Source organism: Dasypus novemcinctus, chromosome 8 (assembly GCF_030445035.2).
Source record: "Dasypus novemcinctus isolate mDasNov1 chromosome 8, mDasNov1.1.hap2, whole genome shotgun sequence".
Taxonomy (NCBI): Eukaryota; Metazoa; Chordata; class Mammalia; order Cingulata; family Dasypodidae; genus Dasypus; species Dasypus novemcinctus.
In genome coordinates this window covers 41,331,812-41,351,446 of record NC_080680.1, presented here as the reverse complement: position 1 = coordinate 41,351,446, position 19,635 = coordinate 41,331,812, and the positions used below count along the sequence as shown (strand labels likewise).

Here is a 19,635-nt window from a genome sequence, read left to right as displayed (position 1 = left end):
TTTGGATTGAACTTCTTTGGGAGTATTTCATCCACTTACGTCTTGGAATGGCTCCACCTGCCACCACCCACCCCCCTCAAAACACAGCTTTTGTGGAGGCCTATTTTTCTGATATTGACAAGATAAATTCATTCTCTCAGTGTTGGGCTCTGACCTGGAATTTACCTCTAGCCATTTTTCACATGGCTTATTTTGGTTAAGCTTTTGCTCATTTTGGGTCAAGATAAATAGGTAGATTTATCACATGAAAAGGAAATTAAAGTTAGTACCAGGTTGTAGGTATTGTACTAAAGAGCAAAAAGTCGAGATTGTCTAGCATTTTCCTTTAATTTTTATTAGGAAGAAGGTATTTTATTTTGTTTTCGGCAGTCATGTCTACATGCTTTCCAAATGGATTTTAAAATAGCTAGTCATTTTTTTTTTGTCACCTAAAATCTGGGCTGCTATAATTAGGGCAGCATCTAGCCTTTAGGGCACCTTTGTGCAAATTGGAAAAAGGTACTCTCAATGGGAGTGACAGGATGAGGCTAGTGGGCAGCATCTTTGTGAGAAGACAAAAGCACCCCTTCCTTGGGGAAGATGCAGCCCCCTACCAAGAGTCCTGACATGGTGAGAGGAAATGGCCTGGATTCACCCCCTCTCCCTACTCCCTTCCCCCCAACTGTACAGATACTTGTACTGACTCTCTATTATATGACATAAGTGTCCAGGACGTGAAGGACAGTGTAATCAGAGACTGTCTCCAACTCCGAGATGTTTTGGAAATATAGCCAGAGGATGACTCCATGTTTATAATCATAACAGGGACGAATAGCTCCACAATTCTTAGGATGCATAAAAATATCACATTTCTTTATTGTGTGACTCCAACTATCTCTAGTTCAGCAGCCACCTGTCTGAATTGGCAGGAAGTTCAGCAGTGGTCATTTGGGGCTCACTTTTCCAGATCATCTAGGACAGCCCAGAGGGGTGGAAGGCAAGCAGACAGCTTGTGCTGCCCCAGGGAAGACTGCAGGTTTCTGTGGTCACCGTCAGGCTGTTGGTCCTTGCTGCTGCTCAGTGATGCCGCCACCGAGTGTCGATCCCCCACCTCTGTCTGGTGGGCTGCTCTGGGCACGTGCAGCAGCCCTTGCCTCTGCCCACAGGCCATCCTTGTCCTGGGGCTTCCCTCCTCAGCTGCATCCAAGGACTTGTATCCAAGGACTCTAGGGTTCTATCCACTTCCAGAACTCACAATCCTTTTCTCTTTAGTGCAATTCTGGATTGAGCAACTTTCTTTCTCTTCAACTCTGGAAGTAGGAAGCCTTTACCCTAGCCCTTTCTCCACATTAGCACTTGGGGGCTCCACCAGAACGACCTAAGTTTTTATTAATTATTCCCAGCCAATACAGAGAGTCTTGGCCTAAGAAACAAAAGCCTAGACTCTTAGATTGCAGAGTAGGCAGTGGGGGGATGGATGGATAGTTTCCTCTCTTCCGAATGAATCTAGATGAATCTTCCTTATGAAGATGGTTCAGAGATCCACGCTACTTCTCAGTAGATTAGCCTACTGTATTAAACACACAATGTATCACCCTGCTACATAATTTTCCAGGCCCACCAATTATTATTTTGAGCATCTCCTATGGTCAAGCACTTCCAAGAGGGAAAACAGATATTTAAGAAAATGTTGCCTTCAGTAGCTCAGTGACTAGTGAGATGCGGTGGAGGAAGAGAACCCCTACTCCCCCCAGCAAATTCTCTTAACTCAAGACAGAATCAACAGAGATGCAATCAAGGGGCTCGGTGAATGAAGAGATCCCACCCGGGTGGGGAAGGGGGTCTCAAAGAGACTTTATGCAGGAGGCCTTGAGGGATGTGGGGAGGTGCAGTAGAGAGAGTGGGGGCTGCCTCGGCTGAGAGATTGCAGGTGAGAGGTGCAGCGGACAGGGGAGGAGTAGGCAGGGATTGCTGAGGGAGAGAAGCACGGGTGCATTCCTGTCCTATGGCTGCCGTAACAAGTTCCCAAGCTGGGTGGCTTAAGCCAGTAGAAAGGGATCCTCTCGCAGGTGTGGAGAGAATCTGAAATCAGTGTCTGCGGGTCGGGGTCAAGGTGTCGGGCAGGACTAGAGGCTCCACAGGAGAATCCGTGCCTTGTCTCACCTAGCTTCTGGCATTCCTCAGCACGGTTCCAGGAGTTCACCTGCCTCTGTCCTCATACTGACTTCTGTGTGTGTGCGTGTGTGTGTGTGTGTGTGTGTGTGATCTCCCTCTGTCTCCTTCTTATAAGGATCCCCCCTGATTGCAGTTACAGCCCACCTGGATAATCCAGGTTCCTCTCTCATCTCAAGTCCCTTGATTTAATCACCTTTTATCCAAATAAAGTAACATTTGTAGGTTCCAAGGGATAGGCCTGGCTATCTCTATGGTACCGTTACTCTGCCTTCCACAGGGGGTAGGACCCAAACATCAAAGCCCTGGGCAGCCATGCTGAGCGCCGGTAGCTGACCGTGGCCTATTTGAAGCTGCCGAAGACATTTACATCTGGGTTTCACCGTGATCAAATATATTTAAAAAAATAAAGCCCGTCTGGACTTCTGCAAGCCAGGGATGGTAGGGGACTGTGTAAAGAAGGAGAAACAGGATGAGAAGGAGAGGGTGGGTGGGGAGCCATTGCAGACATATGATTGGAGGATTTGGCAGCTGCTTAGATGGGAGAAAGGGAGAGAGACTCACCAGAGAGCACTCCCAGCCAAGCCAGTGCAAACTGGTGGGATCTACTAGTAGCAGAAAGGGGAAGGTGTCTCTGGGAGCTGGTTTGGAGAGGGAGTTAATAATTATAGTTTGCAAAACGTTTCATAGTATAAGAAAATAAAAGGCTTTCTCTTACTGGTAGTAGGAAGCTGGATAATGATGGCTTCTTAAAATGAGCCAAGAAAAACATCCTTTGGGTGTGTGTGTTTTATTAACATGACTTTCTCTTGCTTTGTTATAATTTTTTTTTAATTGGGAGCATAAGCAGACCAACACTAGTACAGGTCTCAAGAGACTAGTCCTAGAGCAAAGTTCTCAACTCAGGCCCTCCAAACAGGAGGTAATGGATCTTTATTTTTGGAAAGTACTAAACTCATGCCATTCTCTTCTACCAACTCTTCTGTTATTTCCCTCTGCTCTCTTTATTTTCTTTCTCCTGGTTTCTTCTTCCTTTCTTACAATTTGTCATCATCTTCAGAGTTTCTGCTCTCTCCTACTTGAATTGCCAGATGCTTATAGCCTCATGGTTGATTAATTATAACCTCATGGTTAATTTAGCTCCCACTGCCTTGTTCTTTCCCTACTTACCAGTTCAAATCCCTCAGAGGAAAATCCGATCTGCTGGTTCAAGTTTTTGCCCGAAGCTATATCTTAGTTTGCTGGCCAGCCTACAGATTGGCTGCCTCTAAGTTAGGGCTCCTTTCCTTGTCCAGTCAGCTGTGGCCAGGGAGTGAGATCATGTGATTCAAACAGGGCAGCCAAGCCTTTAGCAGCAGCCATGGACTTGACAGGCATGGTGTTCTAATGGACTGCGAGCAGTGGATCTTAAAGTATGATCCCCAGACCTCACCATCAGCATCACCTGGGAACTCCTTAGAAATGCAAATTCTCAGGCCCCACCCCAGACACACTGAATCAGGAACTTTTGGAGTGGGACCCAGAAATCTTTTAACAGGACTTCCAGGAGATTCTGATGCACCCTCAAGTTTGAGAATCACTGCCTTAGACTAAGCAAATAGCACATTAACTAACAAAGAATGTTTGAATGGAATCATAAGAGAAAGTAAGGCATTCCAGATTCAGTAGACTTTTTTTTTCCAAATTCTACTCAATTTATTCATTTTTTAAAAAGATATTACATTAAAAAAAATGAGTCCCCATTCGCCCCCACCGCCCCCACCCCACCACTCCCCCCACAGTAACACTCTCCCCCATCATCAGACTTTTTAAAGCAATTTTATTGAAATGTATTCAAACACCATACATTCCATCCAAAGTGTACATTCAATGGCTTTTGGTATAATCACGGAGTTGTGTATTCATCACCACAATCAATATTAGAGCATTTTCATTACTTCAAAAAGAAAAAAACTCTGTCTCTTCATGACTTAGTCACCTTTCAGTCCTTCTTTCTTTTCTCTGCCATACAGAGAATTCCATCTCAATTTGTTTTTATTTACATTTTATGTACATGGAGTCAAATAATATGCAGTGCTTTGTGCCTGGTTTCTTTCACTTAGCATAACACTTTTGTTTTTTACAGTTGATGAAAAAGTATTAATATATTACTATTTGCCACAGTCCATAATTTACTTTAGGAGTATTTTGCCCCAATGTCACCCTATTATTTGTATCATGTAATATTAATGTACATTAATGTACATTTGTGCTGATTCATGGAAGAACATTCTTATATTTGTACTATTAATCCCATTCATCATCCACAACAGGGTTCACCATGCCATAAAGTCCTATGTTTCATCCTTTAGCTTTCCTTCTAGTGACATACAGTATCCTAAACTTCAACCACAGTCATACCCCAATATTGGCATATGAATTATATTCACTCTAATGTGCTTTGATCACCTCTGTCCAATTTTAAACATTTATAATAAACCTTGTTACCAATTCTGCACAAATTAAGCCTCAGTTCCCCATTCTCTACCCTCATTCTATCTTCTGGTGACCAGTCTTCTAGCTATTAACTCCATTCTTTGCTCCTTATAGTTAGTTCATATTAATGAGTCCGTAGGCTTTTACCAAAGTGGGAGTGCTGGCGCAAGTTGCCCCTAAGGACCAGGAGAAAATGGCATTTGTTAAGAACTCCTGTGTTATGGATGCCAGAATGTCAGAGTTTTCTGCTATTGGATGATCTGCATTCTCTGGGTTGTATTACCTGCCCCAACACATGAACTAAGACAAGTACTGTCACCCTACCCTTCCACCCCCATTCCCACCATCCTCCACTCCCCCCACCCCCACCACACACACACACTTCCATGGTCCTGCTAATGCATGCCCTTTGGAGAGACCAGCCCAGTGCTGGGTTTCCTGCTTAAGTTCAGACGAATCTCACTTAATAAGTGATTGTGTTTCTGGTTAGTGTTTTGTTTTTCTCCCCCAAAAAGTCAGTTAACTATTTACTTTGAATCTTGTGACATTCAGATTTACACCTCTCCTGTCTCTTGCCAGTCAAGGTTAAGAAGTTCAGTTTGTGGTTTGTTTTGTTTTATTTTGATGGCTCTAATTTATATAAAAATTGATTTTAAAACACATAAAAGCAAGAGAAAAGAAGAGAAAAAAATGAAAGGAAAAGTCCTTTCCCTTCTTGCAGGGGGTAAGAACAAGTTAATATCTAAAGCAGTGCTGGGCCAGGGTGAGGTTGGCCCAGGTGCAGAATTTAAGGGGGTGCTAAAAATTGCAGTAATCAAGATAAATATTGTAATGTAATATTTTAAATGTCAAAATTAATGCAAAAAGTCCATGATAAAGAAAATATCAAAATTTTAAATAAAGACAGACTCCAATTCCCTCTTCAGCTGGTATACTTAATAACTCAAGATGAGAGCAAACAGCCACCAAACCCCACAGGGGGAGGAAGGACTTAATAATAATACTTATGATTTAATACTTATTAATAATACTCTTTTTTTCTTTGAAGATACATAGATGACAAAAATTGTTACATTAAAAAATATAAGAGGTTCCCATATACTCCACTCCCCACCCCACCCCCACTCTTCCCACATCAACCACTTCTTTTGTCACTGTGGCACATTCATGCATTTGGCGAATACATTTTGGAGCACTGTTGCACCGCATGGATTATAGTTTACATTGTAGTATAGGCTTTCCCCCAGTACTTTCAGTAGGTTATGGTAGGATATATAATGTCCTGCATCTGTCCCTGCAATATCATTTAGGACAATTCCAAGTCTGGAAAATGCCCTCAACAGGGTTCACTATGCCATAAAGTCCCATGTTTCATCCTTCAGCTTTCCTTCTAGTGGAAAGCTATCTCATCATATATCTTCTTCCCTCTGCTACTTTTCTCCACATCAATGCTACAGTTTCTTCTTGAATCAAAGTATTGACAACTTGGTTTGGACCAAGCTAAGTATTCTCTGCTTTGTACTCTTGACTGTAGAAAAGTTATGCTAAAGTCTCTGAGAAGCATAGAATTTAGAAATAAGATCCTAGATTCTCCACTCCTAATGTAAATGATTAAAGTCTCTATTGATGTGTTCCCTCCATTCCCGAATAATCAACTTGGAACTTGGAATATACTTATATAACGAGGAACAACTCTCCCTCTGCCTGTCCACCTGTCTTTGGTCCATGAGGATGGCTGGTTGGTCCTGTCCAATCCCTCTATCTGTGAAGGGGCTGTAAGGCACTGTGAGATCAAGATCCCACTGTTTCTCCCACTTCTTCCATTAGACTCATTTTTCCTTCTCACTCACAGGTTTTATATGAAGAATTATATGATGGAAAGAGCAGTAGATGAGGAATCACTTTTTTCTAATCCTAGCTCAGCCACTTACAATATGTGATGCTGGGCCGATCATTTTTCTTCTCTGGACTTCAGTCTCCTCATCTGTGTTATGAAGGAATCAAACTAGGTCATCCGTGTTCCTCCCTACTTCTCAAACTCTGTGCTTCCAGTTCCACCTAAACAATCTTGCATCTGGCGGCTTACAGTTGTCAATGATTCATTTCATGCCCTATCCTAAGGGTCTTTCCAATTGCCTCAAGAAAATCAATCTCTCCGTCTCTTTGTCTCTCCTCCTTCCCTCTCTCTCTTTCTCTCTCTTGCTCTTTCCTGCTCTCTCTCCTTCTCTCTCCCCCTTTATGCATGGTTGCTAATATGAGAGAAGTGGTCTTAGGGATTCACATGTACAAGTGGTCTTAGGGATTCACATGTATGAGTTCTAAAGAAAAACATGATGGTAAAAATCCAGTACAGCTGACCTTCCCACATGCCCAGAATGTCTTCATGAATGTCCACAGAAATCTCTTCATCAAACTGATATAGTGCTCATTTATTCCACAAATATTTGTTGAATATTTATGAATTGAATGCATCCTAAGCAGCAGGCACTTTTCTAAGCTCTGAAGACAGCAGATAGCTCCTGCACTCATGGAGCAAGCATTCTGATACATATATATTTTATTTAGCACACTCGGACTAGACAAATATACTACTTCATTGTCTTTAAAATAAGTATGACCTGCAACTCCTGTTCCAAGAGGCTGGTATAAAATTTCAGTCTCAGGAACTTTGAAGGACCACTCCCCAGAACTCCCTAGGGTTATATAAAAATCTAAAGAAGTTCTGTGGTGCCTGGAAAATGGGTGGAAGGCCCTCACTAGGGCTCATTAGTCCACGGTGGTCATCACTGATGTCCTTTTTCACAAACCCTTATGGTCCCTGGAAGTGAGAGGCTCCATGGCTTCTGTTCCAGGTTAGCTTGGGGCTCTTCTCTCAGCCTGAGAGTCCTTGTGTTTCAGGGTTCAGCCTCCAAGGTACACCTGGAAGCCTTTTCCTTCGGAGGCCCTGCCACCTTTCTGAGGGACACAGATCTCCACCCCCTTCCCTGTGTTGGAAAATCTGTCACCAACACACTGTTTCTACCTCTCCTTAACATAATCCCCTCAAAGCCTCCAGCTTTTGGAGGATAAAAACCAAGAAGAAGGATTGTCTGCAGAGAATTTGGCTTTCCACCCTGCCAGATAAACCTCCTCTGAGGCAAGAAAGCACAAAGGACACCTTGGAAAGGGGAAGAAAAACCACAATGAGAAAAAACAAAAATTATATCACATTGCATGTATGGGTGGGTGGATGGGTGGAGCAGAAGAAGACGTTGTAGAGTTTCCCGACCTTCCTGTTCATGAAATGCTCTGGTAGTTGGGTTGTTGTTGTTTTGTGTTTTTGTGGGGTTTTTTTGAGCTGGAAAGAGACTTTGAATATCATCCTCTTCTCAACCTCCGCATCCTGCCCACTCCAACCTCATTTATGGAGCTGAAAGTGAAGGTCCAGGAGGGCAGGTGTCCAGCCTGTCATGACTGCCCCAAAGCAGCCAATCAGAATTTGAATCCAGAGGCTTGCAGTACCAATCTGTCACACTGCTCCTTTCCATGACTGACTCGAGTTGTTCACGTTTTCTTCCTCCTTTTCCAGGCAGTGCTGAGCCCTCTCATAGCCATCGCGCTGAAAATATCCCAGATTCATGAGAGAACTGGCCGAAGGGGACCCACCGTCATCACCTGAATGGCGGAAAGATCACTCACCAGGGCCAAAAGAGAGCACTTGGCAGGAGCCTGCTTCACCGATGCCTTCTTGCTACCTGTTTGTGCCTTTTATGACTTTGGGGGAAAAAACAAAAGATTTGCTGTTGGGGGGTGGTGGGTGGGAAAGGAAAAAAAACCTGGTTCGTTTTGGTTTTGGCCAGTTCATCCAAATGAAACAGGGTCTTTCGATGTCTGTTAAAGCTGCACTATCATTTGATATCTATGTTGAGGAACCTCTTCTTGTGGGAAAAAATAAGTGGGCTAGGAAACTCACAATCACAACATCTGTGCATCATTGGTACCACGTGAGAAAAGGTTCTGAAATAACGCGAGAAAGAGAGCAGTACCGGAATTAACCTGACCCAAAGTTACAGGTGCCCCCGCGCAAGCAGAAGACACTCCGGAGCTTGGAGGAGGATTTATTTTTTCATCCTAGGTTTGGTTGTTCTACATTGGGAGAAATTGTAGCCCTCCTGATGTCCCACCTCCCAGCCTGCCCTATTCCATTCCCACACACTCCTGTGCCACTTTCTCTCACATCTTCTAAAGCTTCCTACAGTTCACAATGGCACGTTACCAACAAAATATTTCAAAGGATGTTTGCTCTCTGATTTTGTAAATAATATTCTTTTAGTGATTAAGCAGACTATATTCCTTCAAGTCCAGTTATTCATTACATAGGTAGGAAGCAATTTCTTGATAGGGCTCTGCAAATGAATTTATTACATTCTTCAGGAACTTCCTTGATTACATCCCACAGATTGACACATGAATTTGTATGAATTCCTCCTGGGAAGACAGAATGCTGCCATGTCCACTAGTTCTTCTGAGTTTCCCAATAAGGGCCTATTTTAATGTACTTATTTGGACATAGTCCTCATCTTATTTGTCATGGCTGTAAAGGAAGGGAATGGAATGCTGTAAAAGGAGAAAATGAAGTGGCTGCTGAAAGAAAACGTTTCTGCTGGTACAGTTGTGGGCCTGTAGAAATGGAGGAAAGGGTGGGGACCCCTGCTGGAAAGCAGAATTACAGCTGGTTTTCCTTGCCTGGGAAAAGGATATTGCAGCTCTAGCAGCCTTTGCCTGTCCTCGGCCAGATCACTCGGGGCATGGGACCTGTTTGCATATGTTTTGCTTCCTTGGGAACAGCACATTCGCATATCATGCCGTTTGTGGAGATGACTCCGTGCACTTTGACCGTTAAGCAATGCATTACTGCTGTAGTCCAGGTTAGAGCAAACAAACAAATGTTCCCAGTAAAGTATTTGTTTCTTTTTTCTATCTATGCTTCCGTCAGAAAGTTGCTAGGACACTTAGTAGCCAATAAAAAGGAATTCCTTATTTCAACCTACCCAAGGGTTGTGGGTTTTTACTTATTTGTTTCACAATTTGAGAAACTCCAGTAATCTTCACCTATTCCGAAAAATCTGCCTCTCAGAACACTTGCAAGAGCTGGATTTCATTATTATGAATATGATATGGGGTATTCATTAAAAAATGGAACAGAAAAAGTGAATTGCTCCAAACTGCCTTTAGGTATCAACAAAAAGTAAAATGGCATCTAGTCTTTCATCGTAGCTGCCTTCATTTCAAAATAATAGGAGAGTGACTTTGAGCCAAGATTCTACAGAACCAGTTATGAGATTCTAAAGACAGAGTGAAATTTGTCCTGTAGTTTTTGTTCTCATCATATTTAAAGTAGAGGTCCCATACCAGCAGAATAGCCATCTAGTCATTAAACAACTCTGCTTTGGTCTGGACAATTAGATGCATTCTTTGGTGTAATCAGCTCTAGGTACAAAAATATTTTTTCTCACATTGCTGAACTTTTAGCCATCTATAATTTTTAAAAATGTGAATAACTTATTTCAAAATTGCATCTTCATTTTAGTGTGGAACCATGTGTGTCTAACAGCCCACATATATATTCATCCATCATGCATCAATTCATTCCACTCAGCAAACATTATTGAGGAACTTCTCTATGTAGAGTTCTGTTTTAGGTACTTAGGGAGATATATAAAATACTATTCCTCCCCTTATGGATTTTAATTTAGGAAAGAAGACATGACAAGCATTTCCAAATAATCAGGTAGACATAAATGTTACAATGGTTTACAAGCTATGTGTTGTGGAAATGCAGAGAAAAGCAATTGACTCATTGATGGCAAAGAGGAGTTTCTGGGGATTTGTAACCATTTATATAATTTCATGAGGGATTTAGATAAAAGGAACGAAGACTAGTTGATGATAGCAAGGATGACTGGAGAGGAGGATTGTTTGGGGTCTAGTGAGAGGTTAGCTCGGATGGGGGCGGGAGGGGAAGCAGATATAGGTCTGCAGATAACAGGCAGAGCAAACACTTGGGCTCAGCTATAGAAAGAAGCCACTGCAAAGCCACTTATTTTTACAGAATCATTTCTCAGCTGCAGCGGGTACAGGACACAGTTTCCCCTTCAGCCTTCTCAAATTCATTTTGCCGAGGTGTTATTGCTGCCTTACATAAAGTCCATGCTATCCTTCTTGAACTATATATGTTTGTCCTCTTGTCTTATTTTAAGGAGAAGTGAAAGACAGGAATTGCTCTTCTCCACTCATGTTCTTTATGTTTTTAAAGGTGGAACTCCACCACTAGTCTTTCTTAAGAGTATGAGACTTGCAAGGTCCAAGAGTTTGTGGGGACCACAGGAGTCAATTAGAGAAGAGATTGTAGATAGAGTGTGGCAACTGTCAGGGCCACTTTTGTGATCTACTGATATCAAGGGGCTCACTATATCATGAGTCTCCAGGATAATGACAAGCAATGATATCTAATGTAGTGGCTCCCAACCAGGCAATTCCCTCACCCACCCCTGGGGTTTTTGGAAATGTGTGTGTAAATGTGCCAAGAAGGACTAATTGCATTTAGTAGGAGGGGACCAAGGATATCAAACATCCTACTAGGTGTCAGACAAAAAGTTGTTTTGCCTTGTCCATTGATTGATTCTTGCATCTATTAGCAGTCATTGAAAATGGGGAGGTGGCCATTATTAAAATGAGATCACATCAAGTGATCAGAGTGCACCTGGTCAGATCCACAGTATTTGTGGGACAAATAGTTTTGCATGACTTTGCAACCTGAACTTGGATATGATGTGAAGGCTTTCTGCACAGTAAGCTTCCAAATTGATGTACATTGGGAAGAGCTGGCTGCACTGAGCCAGAGTTCAGTGCACAAGCAGTGACAGGGATAATGATGTGGTGAATTCTCATTGGTTATCTGTGGGTCAGAGTGAGGCATGAGATTTACTGTGGCAGCAAGATTCATCATTTATGGCAGGTGTAGGAATTTGAAAAGCATACGTCGGAACTGGTAGTGACATAAAAGGATGACTCTATTCTATATGGCTGGATTACATACCAGGTGCTTGCAAAACACATGGACGCTGAAATCCCAGATACTTGCTTTGAGGAGAATTCCATTCCTAAGTACAGAAGGGTCTCAGAAACTGTGTGCCTTTGGAAGAGAGGTAACCACTAGTAAATCAGTCTTTGGCCCTTCAGCAGTTACAAACAGCAAGAGATTATCTGAGGTAGCAGAGCTTAGCAAAATGCTTGCTCCACTCCAAGCAGCTGGAGTTCTTATTAATGGAAATAGTTCCTGCAGTTGACAGCCCACTTGGGATGTGAATCAGACTAAGTTGTCATGGAACTTTATAGACTATGGTGAAGATATGGATTGTAAACCTATGTCCTCAATATCTTTCCATGTCTTTTAGCATCTAGTATGTGCTCTGCATTATAGGTGAGCTGGGGAGATTACTCACCAAAGACAATGTGATGAAAGTTAGACATGGGGGTCAGAAAAGTACTTGTGAGTTTTTGAGTGGAGGGGTAAAAATTGTCCACTACATTTCAGATCTTCAAAAGATGCAGCATGGTTTAGCCTAAAACTGAATTTGTGTTCATCTTTTGGGAGATGGGGGCAGTTGAATATGTAAACTTGCTACTCTGAAGGATATTAAAATATCAGGGAGCCATTGCCTCTGAGAACTTCTCTTCCCCTTTGACATGTGTGCCTGCATTTGAGAGAAGAGACTAAGACTCTGCAGTGGAAGTTTTCCTCTTTTCTACTTTTTCATTTCTAAGTGCTCCCCCTCCCATTCACAAAATTATGGTTCCCAATCCAACATCATTAATTTTATCATAAGCTTGTGGCAGGAGAAGAGATATATCTACTTCCTCTGCGTGAATCCTCTAGAAGGTGACCAATATATTATTATCAACCCCAACAGGACACTTTTAGCTGACTCATCCAGTGGATACTAATTGCTGGGCTACTCAGAAATCCTTGTCATCTTTCCATGTCTTTTAGAATTTGTTTTGGGTAATACCCATGTTCTTGATGCTTGATTGAGAGTAAATACATTCAAAACATAGTTAAGTGCCTATTAGTATTTCTTTTCAAAAGTCACCCAGCTTATTTTCTATATCAGTGTTTGGGTTTAAACAAAAAATAAAGATGAACTCATCTGGATGTTGTGTTGGTTTCACATGAGATTAAAATTTTGACTTATGTTCTTCTATTGATTTTTTTCCCTGATACTGAAAAAAAAAAAAAAAAGACCAAAAGAAAGTTTAAGTACAAAATTTATTGAGGTAAATAGATTAAAACAATTTCTTATGTAAACCAAAATTAACATTGGTTTCATGTCATCAGTAATTGGAAAAGCCATCTATTACATGTGCAAACTCTAGATGACAGCCCAGTGATGGAGCATGTTCAGGTCAGTGGATGTGCTCACGCCCAGGGGAGGTTTCAGGATAAACTTCTTGGTGAAGGGTAAGAAGAGATGACAAGAGAGGAATAATAAATTGCATTGCCAGTCAATGGTCAGCTTCCTATTGGACAATCATAAGTTACCTTCAGATCCAGTCCCCATGTCCTTGACATCAAGGATTCAAATCACAGATTCTCAAATTCATGCTTTGTGTAAAGGGGCCAGGATTTCCTCTTATGTGGTTTCCCACTTATGTGGCAGGACATGCTCAATCTGTGCCTCCAGCAATGCTGGAGAAGAGGAGGTCAGGGAGGTCCTTGGTACCCCCATTCTAATTTGACAAACCTCTTCCTTACTGAAGGGTCTACATCCTTCCCTCTGACAGTGTGAAGCACCTCCTGTGCCCATTCACCAAGTGCTGCCATCCCCCTCTAGACTCTTCTCCCTTCTAGAAACAACTGTGTGATATTAGACAAGTTTCTTAACTTCCCAATGTCTCAGTAAACTGTAAACTGGGAATAACCACAGCACCTATCTCTTACGGATGTAATGAGGGCTAAATAATGAAAGTTTCTTAGCACAGAGCCTAACATTGAAAAAACATTCCACGATTGTTAGATATTAATCCTAGCATCAACTCCTCAGTTGACAAAGGAGGAAACTGAGGCCCAGAGAAATGAAGGTCCTTGTCTAAGCTCAAAAGCATCAGACTGCATCACTATCCAGCATTCTGCCACCCAATTTGCCCTCTGATATTAAAATATACAATAAAGCTGAGGAGAAATCATTGGGTTTTAAAATAAATGTCCCAAGTCTAAAAATACATGGATCTATATTTTGAGACACAAAGAATTTCCCATTAATGATCAAGGTACTTCATTATAGACAGTCTCCTATCTTTCAAAAAGATTTTGAAGGGGATTTTTTGAAATGCATGCATATATATTTAAAAGTTTTCAAGATTTATATCAAATTCTATACCAATACAATCTTAGAGCTTGTTCAAATTATTTTTTTCTGAATTCTGTGATTTATGAACGTCTAAGTATATTGTCTATTCAGTTTGAGTCTATAAGAAATCTAATATCTGCTTGTATGAGGATCCCATTTAAAAATATTCTAACATTTTGTATTTAAACAATTTTGAAATAAAATATTGCAGTCACTTTTCTTTCATATAGAAATAAAATAGACATAACCAAAATAAAAAAATATAAAATAACATAGATGGATGCCAAGAGCAAATCTCCCATGATATGAATGTCACTCTGGTAAATGGAAAATGGGCAAATCTGTGAAACCATCTGTGAAGACACCGAGCAATGCACAATTTAAACAATGACCTTCATTTCCAGCATACTTTCCCATAATTCCTAAGTAATACAGTAAATGAAGTCACGTGGCTGTCCCGATGGACGAGCAGCCCAGATTCCTCCCTGTTTGGGGCAGAGGTGATGGATGGGGAGGCAAGTGACAGCCGAAAGCCCTCTGTGGAGCAGCGTGCTCACCACGGGCACTTTGCGGTCCACAGGCTGCTCTTGTTTGGGATTATAGGAATCCTCCTAAATGATCACGCTTAGTGCTGACCACACCCTTCCAGGGCCCCCCAGCCTGCCCCTGCCCCTGTCCTTTCTGATCAACCCCTCAGCGAGGTCCGGTGCAGTGCACTGACATGGTTTCTTCCCACAGTCCCTTGGCTGAGTTTATTTTTAGCAGCTGATCCCCCGTGAGGGTGCGTCCCCAGCGCCGAGGAGCTTTTCCTGCCCTCAGCATTCTTGGCTTGACCTCTCAGCATCCTCTGATGGTGTTGCTGTGGCCCTCGTGTCTGTTACAGATGCTCCATAGGCCGGAGGGGCCTCTGGGCTGGCCTGGCTTTCATCTCGGAATTCAAGGTCCGTCTCGGTATACAGGGGTGGAGGGATTTCGGAGGCCCCTACCCCTGCAGCGCAGGTCTGTGTTCCAGCATCAAGGCACTCTTCATAAGCTGGAGGGTAACAATCTGGCCTGGGGGACAAAGTTCATCACAAATATACAAGTGTTACTTAAGTGGTTAATGCCAAAGATGCATATGCCTGTCTCTCCCAACTCACATTGTTCCAAGGTAAACTGTTCACATTAATGTTGAGACAGATGTGCTTCTTCCCTGGCATCGCCCCCTTGTTAATGTGCTGCTCTTCAGAACCATAGGATGCATGCCTCTAGTCCTATCCGCCCCCGTCCCCCACGCCCCGGCCCCTTTATTCTAAACCATTCCCTCTCTTGTGCCCATTTCACTCATAGGGCCAGGACGTGGAGCATGAGGTCCTTCTCAGGGTTAGGAGACATAGGCGCCTCAATGTGGGACTTCTCTCTACACGGTCCATTCTCATCCTTGCCTCTATTCACAAACATTCATCTTCTATTCAGCTGAACTCTAGGTCTCAGTGCCTCACAACCATGAGATAATGAATGAAAACCAACTGCCTGCGGGTCCCTGAACTCTACCAGATGTGAAGCTTCTTTCTTCCCCACCACACTTTCAAGTCTCAGAAGCTAGTGTCAGAGAAAGCATACAAACATACTCTTTCTCAAACTATTTCAACAGGCGGCTTTATGCAGACTTCAGCTGCAGCCCTTTCTGTGCCAAAGGCCCGTGGCTGAAGGAGTCATCTATACCAGAGCTGATGTGCTAAGTGCTAAATCCTTCTGGCTTCTCCGTTGTGAATGGGATTAGGGCTGAGGTGAGGTGAGGTAAGGAGAGGGTGAACTCAGCTGAGTTGTGTTTATAGAGTGAGTCCTTCCAGTGCCCACAGGGAGTGTTTATGGTACGTAACCACAACAGAAAAGGGACTGCCATTTGTAACCACAGCTCCATTCCAAATGTTACGAGGCCCAAAGCCAAATAGCTGAAGGACCTGTCTACTGTACAGCATAAATCTCAGCCTCCACTCAGAATAGCCAAGGCTGACGTGGTGAACATGGGTAAAGGCAATGAAGATAGAAAGGTGACCTCTTGCCTGGAGTGATTTGAGAGGCTCCAGGTAGACTGCAGCCTGTCTCAAAATCCCATCCCCCTCTTTCAATCGCATCCCAGTGCCTGGAAGTCTAGCATTGGAGATTCATTTGTTTCTATACCGCAATGTAGGTACCCATTATGAAGGCAAATGATTCCAAGAAATGTAACTTCCTAGTGTGACTTACTAGCCATTCTGAGTGGATTGAGCAGAAAGAGGCAATAAAATTAGGATGTCATCGACGAGATGACGCAACAAAAAGAAACACAGATTCCTGTGCTGCTGACAACAGAAGCGGACAAAGACGCAGCAAATAGACACAGAGAACAGATAACCGGGGTGGGGGGAGAGAAGGGGAGAGAAATAAATAAATAAATATTTTTTTTAAAAAAATCAGGATGTCATGATGTCCATAATTCACTCTGAAATATTTCAACAAAGACAGTAAAACATTGTGCATGAGTAAGTAAATTTAAGTTACAACCTATGGGCAATCATTTGCTCTTAGAGGTAGTCAACTAATATTTATGTTTTTATAAAGCCTTACTGGCGGCAGGCTTGGCCCAGTGGTTTGGGCATCTGCCTACCTCATGGGAGGTCCGCAGTTCAAACCCCGGACCTCCTTGACCCGTGTGGAGCTGGCCCATGCGCAGTGCTGATGCGCGCAAGGAGTGCCATGCCACACAGGGGTGTCCCCCGCGTAGGGAGCCCCACACGCAAGGAGTGTGCCCCATAAGGAGAGCCGTCCAGCGTGAAAGAAAGTGCAGCCTGCCCAGGAATGGCGCCGCCCACACGGAGAGCTGACACAACAAGATGACGCAACAAAAAGAAACACCGATTCCTGTGCCGCTGACAACAGAAGTGGACAAAGACGACGCAGCGAATAGACACAGAGAACAGACAACCGGGGTGGGGGGGGGGGAGGAGAGAAATAAATAAATAAATCTTTAAAAAAAAAAAATGCCTTACTCTCTAGAAGCACCATCTCAAATCACTACAGTTATCTTAATTTTTATCAAACCAGGGCCTTAAATTGTCTTAGGTGGATTTCCACCAGGGGGAGGAAATGGTTTCTCTGAGATAAACTACTTCACGGTTGTCTTAGAGGAATACTCTGGTATTATCCCAGAGTAATAGCCCAATAATAAAGCATCACTTCTAATATTATAGCCCAATAATAAAGCATACATCCCTGAGACATATACTTTGCCCCACCGTGGGATTAGAAGTCATTCAGCCTTTCCAGGAGCCAGCCCCATTCTTAGCTCTTCTCAGTCCTATTGGCTGCTCAGCACCTACCTGTCCACTGTGGCCAGGTTCCCGTGAGCAAGGTGTTGTCTGAGCACATGGCTGAATAACCCTTTGCTTTCACTTGCCTGGCAGTAAGTGCTCCAGAAAATCCCACTCAAAAGGATCACAAACCCTAGAGGCAAAAGCAAATAGGCCATGATCAGGTTCCCCCAACAGTTGAACATGGAGCCTGAGGAAATGAAGAAGGCCCCCAGGCAGATCACCAGGAAACCCGTCAGGAGAGCGAGGGCGCTGAGAAGGAGGCCAGTTCTCTTCTGCATCCCTGCTGCTTTCAAACCCAGCTCACTGACCCTGCCACTCCCCGCCTTCCCTGCCTGCCTGGAGAGAATGCTCTCTTGCGCCAGCTGGTAGCTTTAAACACTGGGACCAACTGGCCTTTGGACAATTAAATGAAGCAGGCACTTAGAGGCAATTCATTAACCAGTGGAAGTAACTGTAATACCCTTGGAGGTTTGACATAAAAACAGCATTGTGTACTGCAGGAAGGCGTGGCTTCTCCTAACTGTTTTGCTCTTCTCAGTAGGGTAGGACCTTTGGCTGACGCCAGTTATTTGAGGGAAAGTCCCCCATCGTTTGGTTGAAAGGACCCCAGTCTCTTAATCCCTGTAGGCATTAAGTCCCCAGGGAGCTAGAGAAATTATCATTCACTGAACAGCTATCAGCTCTGTGTTTGGCAAGGAGTCCCTTCTTCTTTTTCTTTCATGGTACTAAGAAGGCATTGCTTTGAGACTTTTGGCATTTCTATTCTGCCTTTCTCAGTGACTCTCCCCCTTTATTTCCTCACACTGTGATATTGCACAAATTCCAGAGGGAAAGCCCGCAGGGTGGACTCCTGATTCCTTCTTCTCTACTGACAAGAAGACGAGCTTTAGCCAGAGGGGAAGGAGAGTACTGGAGAGATGAGCTGTAACAGACAGAGCCCTGAAAATGTGGGGGGAGTCCTAAGGAGGGCGTTTAAAGCTTCTGATTGTGGGTCTGAGTCTTGCGCATTGTTGGGACCCTCATGTCATGATCTCAGGATCATTTCTGGTAAACACGTAGGTGTTTGGTAAGTATTTTTTTGCTTATCATTCAACCATGGGCCACCATCTGGTGAATAGAAATATGTGAACCAGGTCATACCCTTCCCGCCCACAAGCAAGGCCACAGGCATGCAATCAAAGAGCAGTCACCGAAATGTGCAACTTGTCACCATGTCCATGCAAAACAAACGTATGTGAGAAGTGCTGCTAATCAATCTCTACCATCCTCTACCACCTTAGTGTCCACAGAGCACTCCCGCACATTAACAGCTCTGAAAAGCCCTGCGATATTTACTCCTCCATAAAGTACACATTAAATGAAATTTGTTTTGGTACACGCTGCTAAAAAATGTTCCCTGTCCCCTTCTGATATCATTGCTCTAGGTAGCACTGTCTCAAAGGATCTTTCCAGAAACAACCTCCTGTTTTCTGTCTAGAATTTATTTCTTCCATCTTGACTGTCTTCGGTTGCAGACACCTTACTCCAGCTCTGGGTCATGCCCTGATTACCACCTTTTTCAGTTGCTGCTTTGGCATGTCCCACTGGGTCACCTTTGCCCAGACAGCTTGTCCTAAGCTCCTCTTTGCTGCCCATCTACTTTACTACTCCATCACTTTTTTTTTTAAAGATTTTTAAAATTTATTTATCCCCTCCCCTCCATTGTTTGTATTTGTTGAGCTTGTTCATTGTATGCTCGACTTCCTGGGAAGTCACTGGGAACAGAACTGGGGACCTCCCATGTGGTAAGCGAAAGCTTAATCGCTTGAGCCACATCTGCTTCCCTCTACTTCATCACCTTTGTTGCTCATTTACTTTCCCAGTGGGAAAACAGTTCTTTGTGCAGTTTCCATTACTTCCATGTACCCCCTTTAGGCCCAAACCCCACATCTACTCTGCTCTACCTCCATGGTGTGGACTAGGAGAGGAAGAAACCAAGGATCAACGAAAGATATAAGATACTTCCTCACTCCCCACCACCCAGTCCCCAACTTTATTAGCTCTGATCCCTACCCTGAACTACTTCCATCTTCTAGTCTTCATATTGTCTTTGAAATCTTAAAATGACTCTTTCTCTCTCCTTCCCCAATCAGGTCTTGTAGCAGGCAAATTTCTAAGATGGAACCCAATAGTTTCTGCCTCCTGCTACCCATGCCCTTGTGTAATCCCCTCCCCTTAAATGTAGATGGACTCAGAGACTCACCAATGAATAAAGCAAAGGTGATGGGATGTTACCCGCCTCCATT

The 19,635-nt window shown here is 43.3% G+C and overlaps 1 protein-coding gene across 1 annotated transcript in view; it reads left to right on the top strand.

Annotated features, from left to right (window-relative positions):
- The window catches only part of PGM5 (phosphoglucomutase 5), a 197,211-nt gene extending 184,348 nt beyond the window's left edge, over positions 1–12,863 (top strand). Inside the window, exon 11 of the mRNA XM_004459397.5 lies at positions 8,195–12,863. Coding sequence (XP_004459454.1) covers positions 8,195–8,284 — 90 coding nt within the window. The 3' untranslated portion in view covers positions 8,285–12,863. The remainder of the gene's footprint in view (positions 1–8,194) is intronic.
- The last annotated feature ends 6,772 nt before the right edge of the window (positions 12,864–19,635 follow it).